The sequence below is a fragment of the Parasteatoda tepidariorum genome, chromosome 7 (assembly GCF_982258835.1).
Source record: "Parasteatoda tepidariorum strain Cologne lab strain chromosome 7, Ptep-v5.0, whole genome shotgun sequence".
NCBI classification, from domain to species: domain Eukaryota; kingdom Metazoa; phylum Arthropoda; class Arachnida; order Araneae; family Theridiidae; genus Parasteatoda; species Parasteatoda tepidariorum.
This window is the reverse complement of record NC_141761.1, coordinates 32326356-32342960: the sequence shown is the minus strand read 5'-3', so window position 1 is coordinate 32342960 and position 16605 is coordinate 32326356. Positions and strand designations below refer to the sequence as shown.

Below are 16605 nucleotides of genomic sequence, written 5' to 3'. Positions count from 1 at the left end.
CACAATGAAAGACCGAAAATGCATGAATTCAATTCTTGGTTGGCCGACTCACGATTTACTCTTAATATTTAGTCTAGCGTGAATTACTTACAAAATGGGAATAGTTTTCGCATGAAATAAATTATGTATGAGATTACGAATGTTTTATTTTATTAATTAGTTATGAGTTTATTTTAGTCTATTTTGTTGTATTTCTTGACTTCTGTGAGATTTTCTGAAGATAAATTCTAGAGAATATCTTTTATTAGTAATTGATTAAGAAATAATGTTGTATTTATCATGTGAATTTCTTATTTAATGTTTATACATATTGTTAGCTAAATGAGTTATGCTTTTGAAAAAAATAAATATATTAAGGTTGCTTTTAATTGGAAGAAGGTTGTAATTCCTTCCTCCCACTGCCAAAATCTAATTTTTTGTTTCTTAAATGATATGAAAGTTTAATACGAAAAATGTATTTGAAGACAATTTTAAAGTAAGACCTTTATTCATTTTAAATCGTGAAGTGAGTTATGTTTAGAGTGCACAGTAGAGTGCAGTTTAGAGTGTTGTGTTTCTCTAAAAAACAGACTTTTTGTATTTTTTTTCTCTCAAGTTTCACTAATCAAATGTAAATAAATAATTGTAATTTAATTTTTTCAAAATTAAAATAATTTTTGTTTTGTCTTTCGACAACTGGTTTACAAAGATTCAAAAGGAAAAAAAAAAAAAAAGAAGTTTTTAAAGTCTTATTGCACTAATATATTATGTTGAGAAAATTCTAAATATATTGCAAAATATTTTTAAGTAATCGAGCTTTTTAGAGATCTTTTTACATCCGCATTTGAGAATGGAAAAAAAAAAAAAAAGACTAAGTTAAGGAATTGTTTTCAAACTTATTTGCTAGGAGGGATTCATTAGATTTGGTCTTTTTTTTAAATTATCTATGTATATATATATATATATAATCGTGTAAAACGATGTTAAACAATCTTTTTATTTTTTATTTTATGATTTTAGACTTTTTTTTAAATTTTAAAATTATGCCTAAGATAACAAAAACGTCGTGATGCGTTCATAAAATTTCTAACGTTTCCCCCCCCCCCCTCAGATGTGTTTATACCATGATAAGGCAAAAGGCTAACTTGTTTGCATCTTTAGGGTCAATATTTTGAGTTTTGATATTTATTTAAATGATTAGGTATTTAATACAACTACTCCTGAACATATACTTCAATGCCTAAATATCTCTAAAGTGGACCTCTTTTCAGATCCACTTTTTGTTACAGACTTACTCAGAGTCTCTGGAGTCATGGACTTGGTTTAGCTCCGCTTACCGTGTGGGCCAGCAACAACAACATACATTTATACGTTGCTATGTATTATTATTTTTAAGTTTTTCATATCATTAATTCAAATAGTTAATTAACCATCTTAACTAAATTCTGTCATAGAATTTAGTTAAGATTCAATAGCGTCTTAGTATTTTAAAGAGTTAACAAATTAAAAAGTTATTATTTAAGATGCTCGTAGTCGAACTTCTTCCATGAAAATGTGAGCTTAAATTGTTAAAACTATTATTATCGAAATTTTACCTTCATCTTTTTGCACACTAATTTTAGTTATGGTTCCGAATGAAGAAAAAAAAATCTTTATTATTGTTAGGCTTATTTTCAGTTGTTATTTGTAAGATGTTTTTTCTTTCACGGACGCTTACTACACAAAAACTATTCTCCTATTCTTTATAATTCTTTTCTTTTAACTCAAGTAACGCCCCAGTCCTCCTCCACCTGAAGTGTTGCCGATAAAGTGATTTTAGTTAAGTGTTTAAATAAATTGAAGATAAGATGTGAAATCATTTTATAAAAAAGGATAGGAGGAAGTGTGTGAAAAGAAGAGATCAGCGATTTGGTCATTAACCTTCATTGGAGCCCATCGTATAAAAGTGTAAAGGCAAATATCGTTTTCGTTGCCCTTTACAAATTGCCAACCATCGTCATGAACTTTTAGAATAACTTGAGATTGAGACTACGCTCTTGGTTTAATTAAAAGCGATTAAATATCTCATAAAATGACTGAGCGAGCTTCCGCCTTTTAATTGTTCCGATTCATGTTATATTGCTACTGCTAAAAAAAAGAAAAGAAAAAAAGACTTGATCAATAATACATAAACTATTATGTACGCGATGCGTGCTATTACTTAGTACTATTATAATTTCTTTAATACCTTGACTTCCATTTATGTATTTGATTAGAAGCATTTAAATGCTAGTTTTTGAGGGGACTTTTCCCAATTTTTCCTGTTTAAAAAATATTCAATTCATACCTTTCAACTTTGCATTCTCTCAAAAGTTTTTGGGGTCTTGGAAGATGATAGGGTTTCACAATTTCTTATTTTCTAGACAAGCTAGTACCCATCGATGTGAAGCTATGTGTGGGCTTGGCACTTAAGGATTTAATTCCAGTTCTTCACAAGCTGTAGGCCATTGAGCCATCGCTGCTCAGACCGCGTAAAATTTTAGTTGATTGAAAACTTGGCCGAATATCTTACAAAATTTGTTTAATATGCATGTTTTATATTTGTTAATTATATAGTTTTTTTTAAGAAACTTATATGATGTTTCCTCACATTACAGGTTAAGATAAGTAAATATGCAGGCTTGAGATTCTCTCTTGGATTTGCAATTATTTTCCCTCTTTTAATTTCTTTCTATTTCAAAAATAAATTTTTAGTTTTATTGTAAAATAACTTAATTGGGAAATATATTCTATTAAGCAACTTTCAAATTTTTTAAAAAGTAATCAAAATGAACTTGAAATCGATAACAAAGGTTGAGGTCAGATGCTGGTTACATGAATTTTTCATTGCAGCTTATTGAGGGGCTATCCACTTATTAATTTTTTATAAAGTTATAATTTTGCAATTAATCTGAGGGTTCTTTAGCCAATTTAGCTTTCTAAGTCTAAGTAATTTAATATAATTAGTTCTATTTTTATAGAAATTTCTTACCTCTGCAGGGGTCTGTTTAGAGGAAATTTGGGTCCGTTAACGGACCCTTCACAAAATATCTTTTCATAAAAACGGACCCTTCACAAAATATTTTAACTTAAAAACAGACCCTTCACAAAATGATTTTTCTTTTAATTGGACCCTTAACAAATTTGTTTATCTTCATTATTGTTTTGTTAATCGAATAAACCCTTCCCAGGGCAGAAAATAAGAAAGATGGATGTAAACGAATTAAGTTTTGTCTTCGGCAGACGATTCTTCCATTATTCGTCCGAATTGAATATTCTGCGTTCAGCAGTATAGGCTAAATATCAAATGTTGCATCTCTAATTTAGAAGCAGCAATTGCTGTTTATTTTTGAAAATTTAATTTTTTTATTATAATTTTACAGTGCCGAGCATAATCTTGTATCTATTTACAATTTAAAAAGTCCTTGAAAAAGTTTTTTGCAATAACCGGACCCTATTTGCACAAATTCATAAAAGCGGACCCTGGTTGAAAGAATGTGATTAATTTTTTCACAATTTCACGAAAAACGGACCTTTCACAAAATGTCTGGACAGACCCCTGCTCTGTGGCTGAATAGCAGCGACACGGCGACGTTACAGAAAAATTTGTCTTTGGAAAAGTTAAAAATTTCAGGTTTCTTTACTACAAAAATTTACACATATTTGAATCATGCATTTAGATAATCACTTTTTGACACGCTCAATTTACGCCGATAGTATCGTCAATCGATGTAATTTTTCGATTGCATTTTCGGCAGTTATTGATATTGATTTTCACGTGGATTTTAAATATCCCGATATATTTCAAACAATATGGAAAATTCGAATCGTGCATTTGAGTACTTTTTAAGGCTATAATTCTATCGAGATTGATTTCTCCATAGTTTTTAAATCAATATTTTTTATACGATATTATTTGTTATAACAACCTAATCTCGAAACGCAACACGCGTTTACGGAGTCCGATTAGCATGATTTCGTCGTCGATCTTTTTTTTCAACTATTACAACCATAGATTTCATGATTTTTAATTACTTTTTTTTATTGTGATGATTATCTACAAAATTTAATAATTTGGAAAAGCGCACAAATAATGTGTGCTTTTTTTCTCCCAGCAAAATGCGAGAATATCATTCATAATATTAAAATAAAAAATTATTACTTATTCAATTTAAAAAAGTTGTATAGTCTTTTTTGTAAAAACAGCGTATTTGTTACTTTCAATTAGTAACATACATGTTTGTTATAATTCAAAGTATCTTGCAGAAAGATATTTGTGCTAGAGAGATTAGTTGCAGATAGCTCGAAAAAATTCTGCTACAGGGTTTTTTACTAATATTGCATTATTCAAAGAAATGTTATTTTTTTCATAAATATAATTTTTTTAACTTATTTATTTATGAGTATTAAGTCAGCTCTCTTTTTGAAAGTTTGAAAAACTTGTTGTTAAATATTATGTTATTAAAATAGAAATTTTTTATCCAACAAAGTTGCATTTTAAAAAAAATATGCCATTAGTAATAAATTTTCTTTACCAAGATAGCCATAATAATTATTTATAAAGATTCTTTAATTTTTCTCTTTTTTGCTATCTTATACTCAAATAATTTAATAAGGAAAGATATAAATTTAAAAAAAAAACTCTAATTTTTTTAAAGCAAAGCTAAAGGATTATAATATGCAAATTACAGATTTGATGCATTATCTATATTTTGTATTTCCACTTAATGGTCAAATGTGACTACTTGCAAAATGTCATATTTTGGGCTTACCTAGCAAAATATCACCGAGCTTAAAAGAGTTTGAAAATTACTAATGCTTTAAATTCAGTTAGATATTTTTGTATCACATTATTACCAAGTAATTATTTATGCGTAATCTGATAAAATTTTTATATTTGAATAATTTAATGCAGGAAAGGCATGAAAATATTGAAATATTTATTATCTGGAATAAGTCGATAACTAATTAATTTATCTCTAGTATGTAGTATATAGTATTTATCTCTATATACACTTGATTTTGCACTCTTGATTTTGCACACTTGATTTTGCACACTTGATTTTGCATGACATTTTGCACTCTAAAGTTATTCAATTAAAGATTTGAAAATTTTCAATGATTAATACCAACTCAAAATTCAATTCAGAAAAAATTAAATTTATAAATTAAAAAGAAAAAAAAAACCCTGGTTAGTATTAAAATCTTGGTAAATAAACAATGTTCTGGAAATTTTGTAATAAATTCCCCTCCCATCTCGTACTGTTTCAATGATTGGAAATTAACTTGCAAACTGGAGGCGGCCATGCAAACTGTCCATCTTGTAGTGCATAACCACTTTGCCATGCCTATTCACCACTTTTATGTCTTTATCTGGAGCTGTATTCAAGTTAAAATTGTGGGTGTTGACTTTAGTGGACACCTTGTATAATTAAAAATAAAAGTTTCCCAGATTTTTCAACCCTGTTAAAACCACAAGTCAAGCACAGTTTTTGCAAGTTAGATTAATATTAAAGCAGATTATAGTGTAATTCTTATATTTCTAACTTACACCCTTGTGCAAATTAATTGAAACAAACTCAATAAATTCAGAAAACTAAGAGAAAATGCTATTTTATTTAAATTTATACAAACTCAAAGATTTTTAGTACATAATATGATCTCCCCACGACACTTTATTAACATTTGGACACGATTCGGCATGGATTCCACTAATTTTTTACAGTCATTTATAATATTTGTGTCCTTGTACCACACATGAATTAATGCCGTGATTAGCTTCTCCATAGTTGTACAGTCCATATTTAGTAGACGATTCTTGCATATGGCATAGAGATTCTCAATTGGGTTGATATCCGGAGAGTTCCCTGGCCATTCCAATGTCTCAATTTGATTCTCAGACAAGAATTTCTTGACAATTTTGGACGTATGGCAAGGAGCTAAATCCTGTTGAAAAATCCCTGTTCCATCAGGGTATCGTTTCTTCAACTCTGGAACAACTGTTTTACCCAGAATAGTAATGTACTGCTCAGAACGCATCATACCGTCAATAGGCTGCAAAGGTCCAACCCCATTGTAACCGAAACAACCCCAAAACATCTTCTTTAAAAAACACGGAAAAAAAAAAGTTTGTTTCAATTAATTTGCACAAGGGTGTAACTGATGTTTTAAACTATCCTAATATGATTTTACTTTTTAACTTTTCATAAATTTATTAAGTTAATTTTCACCAGATATTGGTATTTATTGTTTGTTTACATTCATGTTTTTATTTTTCAAGGTGTGTATAGCAGCTCTGTTGAATCAACATCTTTCTTAGGAGGACCTGCTACTCCACCATCTACAAAAAAAGCTGAAACGGTATTCAAAAAAAATTCTTTTTTACATCTGCTTTTTTTTTTTTACCTGTTATTAATGACATCCTCTACGCTCTATTATTTTATTTTAGTTCAACTAATTCCACTGCTGACCATGCACATCTGCCCTGATATTATTATTGCAAATTATCATGTTAAATCACTTCCTTGAATTCAGATAGAACTTTTGTTTCTTAAATAGAATGGTGCAAAGCATGCACCATTTTCATGGGACATCTCTCTCCCTGTATTTTTACAGAGTTGCCATGATATAAATCACCTGATTTAAATTATTGACTAACTTGATTAAATTACGATTCAAATCTCCTGATTTTTCTTCTGGAAACCATTGATATTGTTGAAAATATATTTTATTATATAATAAACATTTTCTTAAGGATGTGGTTCTTTAAAGAGATATTTAAGATTTTATCTGAATAAATAATGTGAGAGGAATGTGTGCAAACTATTATTTGATTTCAAAATAGATTATTAAATTAAGAAAAAAGGTCTAAATGTAAATAAAAGTGATGTGAAACTTCATAATTAAAATTTTATATTAGCTGTAGGTGAATCAGCATGTTTCAGTGATACACATTTAGATTTGAGTTTATTTAAAAACAATAAATCATGTAGTTTGCGCTCATGATTTATGAAAAAAAATCTTTCCTGCCATGATTAATTATGAATATTTTTTTTATTTTATGCTTCTTGTTCTGATCTAAATAATTTGTTCTTTATTTGATGTCTAACTGTCAAAGTGGCTCTTTGTCTTTACAAATTTATGACTAAGTTGAATTTGAGCAAAAATAACTATGATTTTTATTTCAGTGATTAGTTTGTAATAATTATATTATAATTTTGACCATTTTAGTAAGAACTATTAAGTTTTATTAGTTAAGAACTATTAAGTTTTTTAATTATAGTAGTGTTTTTAAATAATATTAAGCATTATAAGCACTTTTATCGAAGCTTCTTTGATTAATAAATATGGAAAAAAACCTGATTTATATTATAAAAATTCCTTTAAAAAATTGCCGAATGTGAAAACCCGAATGTGTCGAAAAAAAAGGTATGTTTATTCAGAGAAAATATGTTTTTTTTTTTGTCTGATTTCGTATTTTAAAATATCTTCCGCATTTATCAATTAGCATATTTGAAGTCACCCCTTCGAACCAATAAGGTTGAGTCCTACTAGAACGTGAAGATCCGATCATTAGATTAAAAGCTATTTAGGGTGGTCCGTTTTTTATTTTGCGCTATGTACATAGAAAAAGCTTTGAAATTTTTCTGTCTGCTTATTTACTAAAATTAGATGTTAGAATTTACTAAAATTGTCTAAAATTAGATGGAAGACTATCTCTAACTAGATTTAGGTAGAGGAGAAAAATTATATTTAGATCTCAGTTTTCTGATTGGATGGCAGGATGGATGGAGAAGGGGGCGAATTAGCCTTAACCAAATTTGTATTAAAAAAAGTGTTGACATTTTGAGGCAGTAAAAATGAAACTGTGAAAACTGAAGATGGTTAAATACAAAAAAAAGCTGATATTTTTTTAAAATCATCCTGTATGTTTAAGGAGGCACATCTACTTTTTGACAATATGGCCATGATCTGGTTGCAGGAAAAAAAAAGAAGAAAAAAAAAGAGTTATTTACATAGTTAATTTTCTTGTGAGGGATTTGAATTGTTAAACATTTTTAAACATGAACATTTGTTATCATGGTGGGTTAAGCTGAACATTGTAATCATATTCATATTTTGGAATTTATTTTAGGTAACAATCAGCAGGAATTGTGTTAGAACTTTATTTTTCTTTATAGAGTACTGTTATTCAAAATGATGGAAACAGTTGAAATGTTATGAAGTAGTAAAAAAAAAAAAAAAAAAAAAAAAAATCTGTGACACCCTACTAAAGAAGTAATTTGAAAATCTTTTAACATTTACATCTTATTAAACATTTCACTTAATTTGCAGAAATTGTTTTTTTAATGGTTTTTGACTTGATGGAAAAGAAATATAATTCTTTAATGTAATGCTTTTATAATTTCAAATCTTTTGTAAAATGTTAATTAAAATTTTTTGTTAGGAAAATAGTATATATCTATGTAGATGTAATATTTTCAGTTAAAAGAAGTCTTTGTAATATAGTACTTTAAATAAAGTAGGTGATTTTTGATATAATGTATTTATTAAGAAAAATAAGGCTAATTCACTCGATGAAATTTATATTTTGTTGAAGTGGTTTGATTAGCGTATACCATAAGTTAAAGATGTTAAATGAGTTCAAGTTAGTTTTGATTCCATTAGTTGAAGAGGTTGGATGTATTTATCATAAGTTGAAGTGGATGTTGACTGGTGTAGTCATCCATATATTATTCCTGTCAGATGCAGGCAAGCTATTATTTATTAGCAAAAATCATAAATTGCATAATAAAGAATCAAATTATAATAATAAAAGAAATGTTTTATTTTTGAAATTCATGTGGAGCTCCAATGTATAAAAATGATTCATACATATAAATTTAGAAAAAGCCCCACAAGGCACCTCCGTCAATCAAAAATGCAAGTGTATTGCGTACCAGTTGTACATTGAAATAGTTTTCGCCAAGGGAAGTTAAGGAATCCATGTATTGGCTGTTAATTGATTAAATTTATTGCCAATGCTCTTTTTCTTAGCCTTACGTATTCAAATGTGTTGGCGAAATCATAACAAATTTTAATGAAATTAAAACATTGGCAATCATATAACAGCTTTTGAATTCTGTGCTAATAAGTTAGGTAGAAGTAGGGAGAATCTCAAAGAATGGATTTCTTCTGCACTCAATTTAAGGTTGTGGTATAAAAGGATTACATATTTATGTTAATGGTTTTTATTTATTGAAGGAGGAGTTTTTAAATTATAGGAAATATGATATGCATATTTCAGCATGACAATAGTTATCAAATGTATTCAATAATTTTTTTTTTTTTGTAGAAAAAGGAACTAAGTAAAAGTGAATCAGAAAGAGTTGCTATGTATAAATGCATATTAGGAAGCATAGTTGAAAGTGAAACTGTCTATCTAGAATGCCTTAATATGCTGCTTCAGGTAATTTAAATTTAAAATTCCTCTTCTGTGATTTTTCTATTTTATTAATATTCTTATGGATTGAAATAATAATTTTTTTTAATAGTATATGAAGGCTCTAAAATCAACAATTGGCACATCACAACCTCTATTATCATTAGAAGATTATAATATTATTTTTTACCGCATACCAGAACTCCATAGTCTCCATATTACTTTTCTAAAGAGTCTTAAGAAGCAAATAGATGGTTGGAATGGTACTCAAACTATAGGAGAAGATTTTAAAATTTTGGTACTATACTTTTTATTGATATATTTTTTAAAAATAATATTTATAAAATTTGAGACTTAAATGTGAGATAATTTTTGAGTTTTAATGTGTTATATATTATTTATGTAATTACATTTCATTACAGGCTAGTAAATTAGGTGTTTATGGCTCTTTCTTACAAAATTATTCTAAAGCTATTGAGACTGTTAGGAAATGCAGTGAAGAAAATGCAAAATTTTCTGAAATCACTAAGGTAATTGACCGTTATTCTCATTGCAGTTTTGTAATTTTTGAGTTTAGAGGTTATAAGTATGTTATAAAGTAATAAATATTTAGTTATATAACAACATGTTGGTGAAAGATTCAATAACTAGATTAAATATTTTTGTTACTTTGTATCCTTCTACATCTCCAAAATTTTTGAATTTTAACTCTGCTACTTTGAATAGTTCTAAATAAGAAAGTGTCTTTAATTTTAATTGGAAAGTTACAGATTAATACTTTTTTAAAAGACGGTCGCTAGTCTCTATAATTGCTTCGAATTCGTCATTTTTTAAAAAAATTTTATTTTATTTTTATCCTTTAAGTGTTAATATTTTCCACGAAAACACAGAATATTTTATTTTCAAATATTTTATTTTCTAACTTTATATAATATTTTCTTAACGTGTTAATCATAATGAAATGGGCGATTATCTGAATTTGAAAAATGAGCATCTGAACTTGAAAAAAAAAAAGTTTAAACTAAGGGATACAAATTGTATGACTCAATAATAAGATAGGGTGCGTAGCGTTTTTAATAAGTGCTTAAAGGTGCCTATTTTTGTTTTTTTAAATGCTCATAAAGGAGCGTTTTTCGTTGGGTGTTTAAAGTGCTTAATTTTCCCTTTCCCAAAATAAGATTTTTTCTTTACCGTGTCTATTTTTGCCACGAATTACGCCAACAGCGTGGTTTTCATTTTGTTCCATTCATATTCACATTTCTTTCAACTACAACCCATTTCGGCTTACTGTTGGTCCGTAGCGTATGAAAGCTCTAGTCATTTTACATGTTTGATGACATAATTTTATATGTTGCGGGTTTACAAGTACCTTATACTGAGTCTGTGGTTTTGCCCTCTCGTGTGCAACTTTGCTCAGAAATTCATGATTTCAGGTTTCATTTTCTGCCACCTGAAATCGAATCGATAAATTTTTTCGGATCATGAGGATCAACTAAACATTGCCAATCCCCCCCTCCCCGAATATCAAATGAAAATTTTATTTTTTTGCTAATTTCATCGCTTGTTTCCCCAACCTTTTTATCACCGCGGACCTGTCAATGTTTGATAATTTCACCGCAGCCCGTTTGGGACGACGACGTTGATGGTTTATATTTTTAGATTATTTTCATTTATTAATTTTAATTTAATTGTATTTAAACATGCCTTCAAAATAAAATACAGTTACACCAAAAAATAAATATGAAGTAAATGTAAAACTCGCGCCGCGCTTTCGTGATTTATTTATGATATTTACAGTTATGATGATTTATTTTTTTTATTAAAACTAATTAGAAGAGAAAATAGTTGCGGTGTTTTTTTTTTTTTTTTTTTTAGTTTTTTTTTAAACGTTTTAGAGCGTTAAAAAAATTATGTCACTGTCTTCGGGAGCCCCTTTTTTTTAAATAAATAAAATTTTAATGGAACACATATTTTTAATTTGGAGTATAAATCTAAGAATTTAAATAAAGTTTCAATGAAATGGGCGGCCCGGTACTATTTGATCCACGGAACGGTACCGGTCCGCGGTTGGGGAACACTGGGCTTAATCACTGACAAGTCAATGACGTGCTGTTCTATTTATAGATGAGTATACCATAATTCTAGAACTTGACTTGGGGATTGTTCACTAATTACGTATTTTTATGTGGGTCCAGAGCAGTCAACAATCACTGAGCTTCATCACCTCAAAATTTCCATCTTTCTTTTATTCATTTAATTTGAATAAAATTAAGTAAAAGTAAATGAGATGGAATTAATCATGGGATTTTTTTACCTGAGGGACCATTCACTAATTGCATAAATTTAAACTTCTTATTATACTCGATTACTTATTTTTTCTTATTACTTTTGCTTTTAAAATTTTTACTGCTCTTAAGTTATTTTAGGAAAAAACTCAATAAAATTCTGAAGCAAAATTTTTAAAAAAGTATGAAGTTAGGGTTTTTTCACTATTTTAACATTTTGCATATTCAGTAAAAAATCTTAGGTTTTTCAGATTTGTCATTCCAAAAAAAAGCCTCTTACTAATTTCATTTAAAATAATTTAAATAAAAAATTCAATCTTCTCAGATTTGTTAAATATTATAAATTTAGGGACCATAAAATAATTTACTTCTGACAAAAATGTTTAGCTTCAGTATGCATTGTATTTACATTTCAAAATTAGTGAAATTTTTTTTTAATGTTTCATTAAAGAAATACTGAACAAAGTTACACAATTTTATAAAAATTTAATAGGGGCTATATATTCCCTTACTTATATTTGTAATATGAATTTTTTTTAAGCACTTTCTTAGTTTGCTTAATTTTTTACATATCTTTATAAATTCAGTTTGATCAATAATATTAATCTTGTTTATATTATTGTTGAATATGCTTTTATAAATAACTTTTATTTAAATCTAAAACATACAGTCCCATAACTTTTTAAAATTATAGTTTAAATAATTATAATTTTGAATCAATTTTTAGTTAATTTAATTAATTTTTATATAATTATTTAAATATTAATTTTAAGAGTAGACTTAATGTTGGCTATATTTATAATTTTGCATAAATTGACAAAATATGGTGACTAATATAATCAAGAAAAGAGCTCTTTGTCAGAAACTAGTTATTTTATTATGATCACGTAAAGTCTGAAAATGTTTTTACATTATGTTAATTTTATATGTTCTTTATGTATATATGTCTATATGTGTGTAGAACTTTCAGCAATAGGAAGAAAGATTTTTTGTGCGCATATTCCAGTTATAATAATTTTTTTAAAACAAAAAGTGCTTATTTTTTGTTGAAAATCATGATAATTCAAGCATGCTTTCAATTTTTTTCCAGATGCCTGTCTTGTTTGTTTATTTTTTTTAAAAATATTTTTAAAATATGAAAGGTTACTCTTTAGGTATTGTGGAACTATTTAAATTTATTGGGGTCATATAAATATTAAATAGCATGGTTGTTTTATTTAACTTTTTTTATTTTTTGCTGAGTATAATGAAACATAACAATAGCTAATTGATATTGTTGAACTACGTTTGTAAATTGATTTTCAACTAATTTACTGTAGGGAAGATTTCTGAGTATTTTTCAATATACATTTCAATAAACTTTAAGGTACTTTTAATCGGTTTTTTCATAAATTCAAAAATTTTATGTAGTGTTAAGCAGTTTTTTCATAAAATTTGAATTTATTTTGCTGTTGACTTGTTTCCAAAAATGTCGCCTTCAATTGATTATTTTTTACTTTATAATTACTTTGTAATTTTATATTTTAGTCAATCAAATTAAAGGCTTTGCCAGGACAAGCTACAACTTTAGAAGGTTTGTGTTTTAATTTTGGTCTCAGTATTATTTATTTATGTATTTTTATGCTTAAGGATTATAAATTATCATTAATAAATTTATATTTTTTGCATTTTTTTCCCTTTTTAGATTTGCTTCATAAACCGGTTGCTAGAGTGCAAAAAAATGCTTTAGTTTTGCATGTAAGTTTATTTTTTAGTATAGTCTTTTTTTATTTATTCATTTTTTCCATTATACTAATATGTGAGAAGTCTTTATTATAGATTAATTTTATTTCCTTAGCTAATTTAAAATTTTATCTTATAGGATTTACTTCGTTACACTCCAGATAATTCTCCTGATTACAAGACTCTTAAAACAGCTTTAAAAATGACACAATGTTTTCTGAATGATATTAATGTTTCTGCTACTGAAAGCATGTTCCCAGTGAGTTATTTAAATTTAGAATGCTTTCCTTTATCTACTGCTGTGCAATTTTCCTTTGTTTTAAATTTTTAATCTTGATTAAATATTTGTTTCCAATACATAATAAAATGAATGCCCTATCAAAGTTTTTTCCTTACTTTAAGCATTATTTCTTCTACACTATTAAATGAATAGATAATTTTTAGTACACAGCACAGCTTGTTAAGCAACAATTACTGTGGACAAATAAAATGAATTGTTTTCATGTGATCAAAAAATAATAATTTGAAACTTTCATGATTCCACAGATATGTTTATTGGGAAGAGATATAAAAACTAACTATAAAGGTTTTACGGGTTTTTATTCAATTAAAAAATAACTCCATAGGATGGAGATTAATTTTATTCAAATCAATTAACTCTCTGTGGTTTGCAACTGAGTTGAACTCAAAATTATGTAGAAGGAAAAATGTATTTTCTACAGGAAAATTCTTGCATACATAATTGTTGAATTGCTAAAAATATAGAAATTTTAAGATATCTAAATACAAGTTATGATGTTCCTTTACTATCTATGTAAATCTTTCTGAGAGGTTTTTACCTTTTTTTATTTTCATTGTTAAAATTTTTTTATAATATGAAACATGATTTGCCATCTGTTTATTTAGTCATTTGTCATCTGTTAATAATACCAATAGTTTAATAGCAAAATGGTATGAAAAGGAGGTTGTTTAATAACCTTAAAATCAGTGAGAATTTGACATATGAAAATATTTTTCTTGAATTGTTTCACAATATAGTATCTTTCCTGAATCATTTCACAGTATAGTTAAGGTTTTCTCACAGATTAAAGTACATTTTCACTGTAATTCATTATTAAAATATTCAAAGAATAAATTTTTGTTAAGTTAGTTACAATTGTTTATAATAAACATTGTCCAATTTTTTTTTGGAAAAAAAAAACTTTTCCTTCACATTAAATATTCACAATAATTTCCTGTCCACAAAGTTTTCTCATGCACTGTACCTTATTTCATATTTATTTATTTGTACTATTTTGTTTTATTAGTAACTGACAGATTAGATACAATTTAGTTATTTTTATAGTAGAAATATTTTTTTTTGCAGTTCTTAGTTATCTTTTTTTTAATATATCTTTAACTTTTTAAGCTAACATATTCTTAACACATTGATATTTTAATTCATTATGATTTCATAATTTTTAGTACTATTCAAAACTACAAATTTTTTAGAAGCTATAATTTTTTAATGTTAAAATTATAATGAAGATAATTAACTTTTAATTTTATTGCTTCTGTTACAAGTTACTTGTTCTCAGTGCGGGTTATATCAATTTAATTTCTAGAAGTTTTCTCTTTTTTTTATATGTTTTAAATCCTTATTTAAGCTTTTGTTATTAACTAAAAAAGCCTGTTTAAGTGTAATTAAATATGTTCTTTTTGTACAATGGAAAAATCATTTTCAAATTAGCATAATATGGTTTGGTGTTTAATTATATTTGTAAACGAATAAATAAATAAATAAAAAAATAATCAGTGAAAAAAATCAACAAACTCCATTCTGATTTTTTTTTTAAAAACAAAATAAACCATTTTTTTCACTCTTCTTTTAGACTGCTAGAATCTAAATCTAAGTGTCACATCAGAAATGTTGTATGAGTTACAAACTTTTTTTTCCCCTCAATGTACTATTTTGTTTTTTGTATTTTATGATCTTGGTTATTTATTTTGCAGGTAACTGATAGAGCTCAAAGGCATCTAGTTAAGAATTCTTTTATTGTGGAGTTGTCTGAAGGCCATCGAAAGCTGAGGCACTTATTTTTATTTAGTGATGTAATTGTTTGTGCCAGATACAAACCTTCCACTAGGTAATATTCAAAAGAATTATGACAAAGCGTTTTTATTTAAGTCATGTATATTTATTTCTAGTCATGAACAGATACAAATAAAAGTTTTGAAATTATTCGATTTTTATAAATATTTTTTTATCATTATTATAAGCATTTTTATGATACATCTTATTGTTTTATTTTTTAAAGATTGAATCATTACTGCAACTTAAATATCAAGTAATACATAATTATTACAAAAATAAGAATAAATAAATAAAATGAAACTTATCTTTAGATCATTAATATTTATAAACAGATTTAATATAATATAAAATAATAAACTATGCTGGTGGGAAAGCTAACCTTTAAGTATTACTGTGCCCAAAGCAGCTTGTTTAGATCATATTGTAATGATTTTACTAAATACTACTATTTATTAATTAATTTGAAGTCATTTTTAAACTAAAAATAATATTGGTTGAATATACATAATTCCAATAGGACACTTTTATTAAATAATACCTAAATATAAAGCAATCTACTTCCATTTGTTCCCATAGACTGCAAACTGTACCTGCAAATAAATTATATGTTTAAAAGTAGCTTGAGAACCTAAGACAGGGATGGCGAACCAATGGCACGTGATAGAATATTTTGGGCACGTCACAGATCACAATCGTTATTGCACTATGAATTGTTATTACGCTATGAAGCATAAGTAACAATTAAATTAAAATTCACATAAAACAAATAAAATAATAAACAATTATTAATAACATATTAACAATTATATTAACAATTATTAACATATTAACAATTATTAATAATTAGCAATTATATTAATAATTATATTAATATTAATAATTAATATATTATATAATTAATATATTAATAATTAATTATTAATATATTATAATATATTAATAATTATATTAATATTAATAATTAATATATTATATAATTATATATAATTAATATATTAATAATTAATTATTGATATATTATAATATATTAATAATTATATTAACAATTAATGCTAAAAAAAACAAGTAATAACCATAAAAAACAAGCTAATAATAAATAACTAGCA

At 26.4% G+C, this 16605-nt stretch overlaps 1 protein-coding gene across 1 annotated transcript in view; it reads left to right on the top strand.

Moving 5' to 3' along the window:
- The window catches only part of RhoGAP1A (Rho GTPase activating protein at 1A), a 46171-nt gene that overhangs the window by 10249 nt on the left and 19317 nt on the right, over nt 1-16605 (top strand). The window contains exons 3-10 of the mRNA XM_071183652.2: nt 6278-6357; nt 9332-9445; nt 9531-9716; nt 9841-9948; nt 13231-13276; nt 13388-13440; nt 13565-13684; nt 15418-15551. Of these exons, the coding sequence (XP_071039753.2) occupies nt 6278-6357; nt 9332-9445; nt 9531-9716; nt 9841-9948; nt 13231-13276; nt 13388-13440; nt 13565-13684; nt 15418-15551 (841 nt within the window). The remainder of the gene's footprint in view (nt 1-6277; nt 6358-9331; nt 9446-9530; nt 9717-9840; nt 9949-13230; nt 13277-13387; nt 13441-13564; nt 13685-15417; nt 15552-16605) is intronic.